Genomic DNA, 9,487 nt, shown 5'->3' with positions numbered 1-9,487 from the left:
AGTTATTATAATTTATTTATTGTTTGGTTATAATGTAACTTATATGACATATGTAATTTTAATTGATAACTTTTAATTTTTCTTAACGTGTTATCATGATTTTATAACAATTTATTTAGAAAAACTTGTTTTATCATTAAGCATTTGAAAAATTATGCAAAAATATATGTACCATTTGTAAGTTAGTGCATTCAGGAAGTTTGCATTTAAATAAGAAAAAAGTTTATATTTGCTTACTTCTGTATTATTGCAGTGTGATAACATATCAGTGATAAAATCTGCTGGAAAATTTTGTTATACGCATTTTACATGATAACAAATTCTGAACTTTCTAGAATGTATTAATTGATGGATGTTTTCACTACAATTGTTACTATTCAAAATATATAACATATTGCAATTAAAAATTAGGTGTAATTATTTATAATTAGATATAAACCGAGATTGTTTTACCATTTCATTTCCATATACCGAATAAATTGCGTACGTGACCATCTCGATTATTTTCGTTGTTAGTGAACCGATCAAAATTTCCTCTATCGCAGATAATACCGATTCAGAAGGATCTTTAAAGTATTAATGATAATTAATGGTCTTTCTGAACTGTTTCATCTATGGTACGAGAAATGTTAACTAGTCTAAGAACGGCCGAAATAATGAAGGTGGTCACATTATGCCATTCAGTCTGTCATACCTGATATATTTTTTAATACATCTGGAAATATTACTAACTAACTATAGAGACCTTATAAAAGCTACCCGAAGTTAATTTAATACGATTAACCATAGTTTGAAATGTAATTACATAAATTTTCCATAGTTTTAACGTTCGACAAATTGAAATGCCTTTTGTGTTACATTGAAGTGTTGTAGCAGGTTATTCTTTGAAGAAACTGTAAGGCATGTGAACTTAGTAACTGAATACATTTCAGTGGAAACGAAGCATGTGCACTTTTCTGTATTAATAGCCTGAATTCATTCTTTTGTACAGTGTAGTAACTTCCTTTCGTCCTTGCTTGAAATTAACCTGCAGCTGCTAGTGTTTACTTCGAGTAAATAGTGTCACAAAATAGTATCAATATTTTAGAAGCTTATCGACGTCTAAAATAATTTTTTTAATCGAAGTTCTAATAAGTTGATGATTTTGCGAATACTTTTAAATATCGTTTCAATGTTTTAGAGATAATTATTTTCAAATTCCGAAACAATTTATTACACGATATAGATACATATTAGTCATATGTATATCATATTAGTCATATGTATGACATATTAGTCATAGTGATAAAGATTATTCGATGTATTTGTTCCTAGATTTTATTTTATTATCGCAATTTCTGAGAATTTCTCTCGTGATTTCGTCACGTCTGTACATACAATTTATGCGATCTTTGTAAAGTATAATAGAAACGTGTCGTGAAATGTCGTGAAATTATAAGATAAATCATTTCTTTGAAGAAAAATAAAAGTATTACGACAAGAGATTAAGAAAACCTGATATCTCGTGATAAAATGTTGTCCTCACGCTCTTGATAAAACTAATTGCATAGTTAAAGGAATCCTTTTGCAGAAGAACATGAATCTACACCTGAAACACTCTAATAATTTTCGTTTTAAGACTACAAACATTTCGTTAGTGGAACCCCTTTCGGATGTATTAAAAATCTGTCATTATTTGTTAAGAAGTGAATACTAGTGACGTAACGTTATTGTTTACTTTTATTCGTATGTGTAATTGTCGGTAAAGGAAGGTGAGGCGAAATCCTTCGTCGCCACAGCGTCCAAGCTGGCCGCCGTGGAAGATGCGGCTCCAAAGGGGCCCGAGGCTTCGATTCGATCGAAAGCCACCGCTCTTAAAGTCTCGCCCACGGCAAGGGCTACCCTTCAGGCCCTTCGATCACCCAGAAACAGAGTATCAAGCCCTCTTACTCCTTCTCCAACGACAACTAAGGACGCTGAAACGATCACTGGTGAGTTACGTGTATTTGAATTCTTATCTGATTTTTCCACGTTTTTCTCCTTTTTATTGTTGTTGTTATTGTTTCCTGTATTTCTAATTTTTTTCTTTTTTTTTTCGACGACAATTTAATGCTTTCATCGTTACTTTTTATCAGCATTTTTATATCTTACTCTCTGCAAGCTCTGCCTGTTTAAACGATATTTGTGTTTCATACGATTATCACTGCTACATTGCACAAGTCATCTGAATATTTGCGTTTGAAAATATCACATCTTTCACGGACATTGAAATAATTTTTAAATTTAAACGTAGAATCGTGAGCCAACGTTGCGTTAGAATTATCCGAAGGAAATTCGTATCAAACACAGCGAACATTTTTCTGTTTCAAATATTTCCGCGAACGAGCATTGATGCTTGAAATCTGTTATCGCAAGGTTTTACAGAATTTAAAACATTTTCGGTAAACTTTCACTACAATCTACATGCAAACTGTCACAATCGAACGCGTTACAATTATACGTTCGGTGCAGCAATTTAAAATTATTCAAATCACATTCCACGGTGTTAGTGTTAAAGCGTTTCGGCAGAGTTTAAGTGTCAGAAATGATTTTTAATAACTCACCTGTCTGTCTCTCCAGCTACGAACAATCACAACTATATTTTCACAAATTACGAAGAACCACAAACCGTATATATTTTATTTATGTACATGTATACAAATAAAAATGCACGTGATTTAATCAAGTAAATTCGTGGATCGTTTTACAAACAAATTTTTCGCGAATTTTAACACATTTAACAATTCAACGAAACTACTGAATCCGTTCGAAGTACAAAAATACAATGTTTAAATAAAAGTTCTCGGGTACGATTTACACATTAAAGGAGTGTTCTAATCGTCGTGAACTCAAAGATGGAACTATCCTCTCTGTTCTCGAGGACGAGTATTTTATGGTGGTCCGTAAACCTCCATGGCAAACGACATTCACCGCTGGCAAATGATCATTACTTCCCTCAGTCATCATCATCATTATCGTTAGGATCATCATCATTATCATCATCATCATCATCATCATCATCATCATCATCATCATCATCATCATCGTCGTCGTCGTCGTCGGCGTCGTCGTCGTCGTCGTCGTCGTCGTCGTCGTCGTCGTCGTTGTCTTCGTCATCATAATCATTTTTGTTGTAATTCTCATCATCGGGCTAACATGAGCGAAAAATTTCTTTCGTTTAAAAAAAACCGAAGTGGAAAATATAACGAAGCCTTTTGTTTAAATATCTTCTCGAAAAAGTAGCCTCTTTCGACAACATTTACATCACGAACTGTGTTCACGATTGTCGGTATATAATTTATTTGGAACATTTCAATTCGTACCATTTATGTAAACTATTTGAATTTTCTAAGGTAGGTACGTCGTTTGAAATCAGCTGACGGGGTAATTTTACGATTCTGATGGTGATGCCGAAATAACTAACGCACATTGTTGCGTGGCACTAAAAATAACCGACCTATAAAGGGTCGGTCATTTCATTCTCTCCTAACGTACTGTCTATTTGTTCGTTACTGTTGTTACACGAATTAACCAGATAATTTGAATAATTCTTAATTAAATTCGATCGAAAATAGATATTCGTAATCGCTGGATTTGCTTTAAAAAAAATATTTTCATGTTCTTTTTACATCGAGCAAAAACAAGGAATTATTTCAGTCTCGAGTTCTTATGAAAAAGTCAAATATTTTTAGGTTTAAGAACACCATGATTCGAAAAGATGTTTGCGAATTTCACGTGCGTCATCCTTCGGATGTTTAAAAATTCACGGATGACCTGTTTTACAAATATTTTCGTCATAAATTGTGGTTTCGGAGCCTTCAGTCGTTGATTGAATAAAATTAGCGGTAAGGTGAAACCAATGGAGGAAAGAATCGCAAGGAAAATTTGTGGAAATCGATCTTTTTTTCATCAATCTATTCAGGGTTCATAAAGAAACAAGATTGGCGACGAGCCAATAGATTCGTGCTATTTTGTTCTGTCTCTCTGAGTATTAAGTTCTAACTCGACCCGCGAATCCGTGTGATCGTTTCCTTCACTCTTCAGAATTCTACTTTCACGAATTTGTCTCTCTATGATTATTTAACACCTATTTCTTGACTTTCTGACTTTCGACGAAAATTTAAACACCGTTTTCTGCAAAAACGAAGAGTGCTCGGTGAAATTTTCGTTAACAATATACCGTAACGTGATACAAAAGACGTGCTATTGTTTCAAATGCAACATTAGTATTTTCATCTGAATATCCGTCACGTTGCATTAATAATGAAAAGTCAGTGATGTTAATATTGTAGACGTACTCATCCATTTTCTTTTTTCCATAGTAAAAAATAAAACTTCGCACTTCTCGTGTGTTATGGAAGTAGTACATATTGAATAATTGCACAATTCTCTATTGTACTATTCGTTAAGTATCAAGAAAAAGAAGACAAAAATCGGTGCAATTGGTTGTGCATTTTAAAGAATAGAAAATCTTCATGCGTACTAAAAATAAATAGGAGTGCATATGTAAATGTGTGTTAAAAAGTTTCAAGTATAATTCAATACTCGAGTGATTGTATTCCACGAATACGGAAGTGTTTTTACGAAAACAATTATTTGATATGAGTATCGTGAAATGAAGGATTATGTACCTCGGTAGTGGTGAATCTAGTCGGCCTAGTGGCACTGTAAGGCTTAAAAAACTTCTTGAAAGAAAGGAAAGCATTCTTAGGAAATGGAGAGATGGTACGATTTTTTACGAACTATTTTTTTATTTCCAAATTGCTTTCAAGACATATTATTTTGCTACATTTTAAACAACGCGTTCGATTTTATAGAAAATTTTAACCTTTTCATAATACGAATGGCACGCATGTAGTTCTGTTATCATATGAAGTTAAATTTGAATTTACGTTATGGTGTGCGCGGAAGATACTAGATGGCAGCATTAACGTTCGCTGTGTAGCGATAAAGTTACGCGTGTTCTTTGCCGACTAACCCGGCTGTTGCAATATAACAGGGAATCGATGAGTCTAAATGACGTAAAATTTGTAGAAAAGATATGTTTCGATGATAATAATAAATATGAAGAAAGTAATGTTGGTACAAACTATGAAAAACTAAACTAGAATTCTGAATTTATAATAATATGTTATTCGCGAAATTAAACGAGACTTGTTCATTTAACTACAAATGCGTATATGTTCCTTCTGTACTCGTATCCTTTTCTTCTTCATCCTCAATTAACTCTTCAGTGTCGGTTATTACACACTCGCACGTGGTTTTCAGAATATAGGTGTAAAGTTTTTGTCTTATTACTTTCAATTCTCCACTAATTATTCCTCTGTCTATGAAATCTCCATCTTTTAACAGGATAATACAAACAATTATGGCGTTTGTAAGTTCTCTTTTAGCTGCTACTGTAACTAATGTCTGTTTATTAATGTAAATGAAGTGAAGAATCAAATGTGAATATTGTAAAAAATTTTACATAATCAAAATAAACTACCAAGAGTAACATAAAAAAGTTTTTCTAATTACATATACAAGAAAAAAAGATCTAGAATACCGAGACACGTAGTACTTAGGACTGTTGGTACACTTGTAAACCCAAATTCAAAACAACACACATTATCAATGTGTCTCGATACCTTGATGAAGTTAATTGCACTGTTGGCGAAACGTCGAAATTTAATAATCATCAGGCACAGCTCTAACGTGGAAGCCTCGAATAACAATATTTATGTTTAAGTAAATGTTAAAAGAAATTCGACTTTTGAAACCGTTAGGGTGGTACATATGTATATCCCTTAGGCTGCTTTCAGTGCGATGCAGGCGTCCACGCAAGCTGCTGCCAGAGCGATACATGCAGTCTACAAGCATCCCGGAATGCACTCATTGTTTCTTCAACAGTTGAAAAAGCAGGACTTAAATATGAGAACGCTTTCGATAAGAGCCTCGGAAACCTCTATTGGAAAAATCTTTTTTCACCTATGCAGACGCGCACATCGCACTGAAAGATCACACGAAAATCGTGTCCCGCAGGCTCATGCATGACCCAGCCCACCAACATATATGTACTCCCGTTCAGAAGTATTTGCAGGGCCGTACTTATACTTTTGGAGATCCTAGGCGCAACATCATTACGAGGCCTCAAAAGAAACAAGTCTAACTTAGTTAATCAAATTTATACACATTTTCTTCTAAATTCATTGAAAATAAAAGTCGACATTTCCATAATAACTCATTTTAATCAAATAAAAATAACACAACATTGGTGTACATATATGCATTAAAAAAAGGATAAGAATAAATCAGTTCAAATTTAAATTAAAAAAAATTAATAACTAAAAGTTGTTTTTATATTATGAATTTAATATTTAAAACTATGTGCAAGAAATTTTGCAACTATAACTAGACTGCTTTTTATATTGTTGTTTGTGAGGAGTAAGGTTTTAAAATATGTCCCCACAAAAAATGAGGTCCCAGCTTGCCTTTACAGTTTTGCCTTTGTGCGCAAAATAGCTTGAAAATACCGGTCGAGTATTTGTTCAAGCATATTGAAATTTTGTTTCATACACGCTAAAACAATAGCGTATAGGAAAAATATTATTCTCTTAATTAAACGTATTATGAATTTCATTTCGTTAAACGAGTAAATTGTCAAGTGTTTGAAGTATTAAAACAATGCACATGACTGTATTGCTTTCTCTTGTAATATTTTATACTGAACCATTTACTTTAATTTCGTATTGTTGAATTATAATTTAAATTCTCGTTGATTGAGATAGCGTACAATAGTAATCAACTACAAAAATAATGTTTATAGTAAATAACGAAACTATTAGAAATCATTAGTAATATAAAAAATAAAGTAGCAAATGTGAAAGCACTGCTACACTTATAAGCCAAACATAGTATACCTAATAAGGAACTAATATCGTTTTGGCTTTTTGAAAACATCTGACTTTTGGTATGCATCAAATATCCTTGTGTTGCATATGTATCCATTTTGTATCTCTTTATTTGTATATAAGTATATAAATAAGTACATGTAGGTACTTGTACTAAGTACTAAAATAAGTATATTCAGAATTTTATAAAACATGTGCAGTATGGCTTTCCCTTCTCAGTTGATTGCAACAGTTGCCCTAACTAATCGTGGGAAGTAAATAAGTACATTGAAAACCACGTTTTCATCAAAAATATTATCCTGTTCATTCGTTAGAAATTTGTGTTTATTCATTGGTCATTTGGTCCATGTTTCACTTTTAATAAAGGTTATAACTATCAAAAATTGCTAGATTTGTGTTCCGGAATGTATGACCTTTGTAATGAAACAGCTCACTTACGGTAACAGCATTTAGGGGATTAAATAACGACTTGCGAATACTAATTTTAACAGACCTGTAGCTTAAGTGTTCATTCACTGGACAAGTCATCCTATACATACTAGCTTAGCATATATAAGTTTGATAACAGCATTTTGTTACTTGTATTCTCAACATATTATAGCATTTATTAACCTCCGGATGGCGGATGTCGGGTCACTATTGACCCAGCATTTAGACGTGTCTTGTTTCAACCAGCATTCGAAACAGAGTCATGATTCTCCTCTCCTTACGTTATAAATATGTTTGCTATTTTAATCATAGTACATTTGTATAATTTTAAACAACACAATGCCTAGTAAAATTTTGAAGAATGTGGATTCTCTTGCGTACGAAAATGATTTTAGTCTTGGGTCATATTTGACCCGGCATCCGCTGTACGTACAACTACGTTAACCCAACCAAGGTAACTGAAACCTCTTCGGTAATTAAAACCAAATGGGATTCTGGTGTATTAAGGAGCACATCAAATAATAATAACTATACAATTTCTATGAATTATCGTTTACACTAAAAACGTTATAACTAATCTTGCAAAGGGGACCTCCAGACTAAGGTACTGCGAGATCCGGCACAGTATCGTTTTCTAACAAAGCTGTTTCAAGAGGAAATACATTGAAAATAAAGAAAAGCTATTATAACTTGTTTCAAGATATCCATCTTACGCGTTTCCTTTATCGGAAGAATGTTTCTTTATCGAGCAATTTCCGTCCTCGGCAGACCCTGATTTTCTTCACGTTTTACACGTACAACCATGCAAGTTAGATCGACGTCAATTGAGATTTACTTTGACCAAAATCACAACAGTTCGAACCTGAACGCTACGCTTGCACAAAGTTATTGCACAAGTTTTACTGTCCTTGAGAGAAGCTCTTAGATTTTGCCGTGGACGTGCTCAAGACTGTACGTGATAAACTAGGGTCACTTCGTTGCGTCTCTTTTAGGGGATCGATCATTCGCAAGTCGATCTTCAGTCTTGAAGTGAATGTATAGCGTTCTTTACAGCCCTGTATGGAAATTAGGGACTCGAACGGATTGTTTAACTTCTTGGTAAATTTACTTTCAAGAACACCCCCACGACGTAATTCTACTCTTGAAATTTCTCAAGTTCTCTCACACATTGAGATAAGTGTTCTCTGATACTATGCTACTCTTCGATACCAAGACTTTTTCTTTCGCTGTTCTTTTAATTGAAACAAGAAACTTAATGTTTAGTCAATGTATTATTTTAACAACGTGATTGTGCAATGCTTCGTGTTACGATTGTCATCAGAAATTAAGTTACCATATGAGCAGTGTTAAATAAGAGGAAATGAAATAATACTTCGATTATCTCTTACTGTAATATATTTATAAGGAATTCATAGTCCGAAGAAATTACACTCCATCTTCTTTATTTTTATAATTATAGAATTAATATTAAACTTACGGTAATAATGTCATTCAAGATAATATCTTACCGTGATACTCCATTATGCGACAGAAGAAAAAATGAACGTAATGCGTACTTATTTATTACCAGTGTCATCAAAATAAAAATTGAAACTGTTCAAATTATTCCTTTCATTCCTGACCTTATATGAACTTGCATGCCAATGTGTCACGCATGGTTGAATTCGCCTTGACAGTCGCTTTTATGTCATATAAAAAAATATATGGCATTAGATTTAAAAAATTAAAAATCACCTTCATTTTCCCAAAAATTTTGCAAATATGAAAAGTTCACTTGTGCTATTATGTGGGTTATAAAACACCGTAAAACTTTTTCCTCTATCATTTTTACTTTGTATTTACCATTTATAAGAAATACGCTAGCCAGTAATAACACAAACACCCTGTATATTTGTAACAGCACTGCGCACTGAGTGAAGTATTATATTTCATACAAAAATACGAAACAGAAAGGAAAGCGCGCATCTTGTTCATTAGCAATTGTATAAATATGTTGAGAACAGAACACAATACTAGGTCGTTCCATAAGTTCGTGTCGAATTTTATAATTTGGATCAATATTTTCAACAAACCTTTAAATTTGATTAAAAAAAAGAAAATGTAAGCACCTTCTCATTCCACAATTTTCTCCTATTTTTTTTTTTTTT

General features: G+C 32.9%; 1 protein-coding gene across 1 annotated transcript in view; it reads left to right on the top strand.

The window, feature by feature from the left end:
* LOC108574545 overlaps positions 1 to 5,126 on the top strand; it is a 5,796-nt gene extending 670 nt beyond the window's left edge. The window contains exons 2-4 of the mRNA XM_017937157.1: positions 1,748 to 1,974; positions 4,658 to 4,743; positions 5,053 to 5,126. Of these exons, the coding sequence (XP_017792646.1) occupies positions 1,748 to 1,974; positions 4,658 to 4,743; positions 5,053 to 5,126 (387 nt within the window). The remainder of the gene's footprint in view (positions 1 to 1,747; positions 1,975 to 4,657; positions 4,744 to 5,052) is intronic.
* The last annotated feature ends 4,361 nt before the right edge of the window (positions 5,127 to 9,487 follow it).

Source organism: Habropoda laboriosa, unplaced genomic scaffold (assembly GCF_001263275.1).
Source record: "Habropoda laboriosa isolate 0110345459 unplaced genomic scaffold, ASM126327v1 scaffold11, whole genome shotgun sequence".
In the NCBI taxonomy this organism is placed as follows: Eukaryota; Metazoa; Arthropoda; class Insecta; order Hymenoptera; family Apidae; genus Habropoda; species Habropoda laboriosa.
Note: the sequence above shows the minus strand (reverse complement) of the source record. Positions and strands in the feature narration are given on the sequence as shown.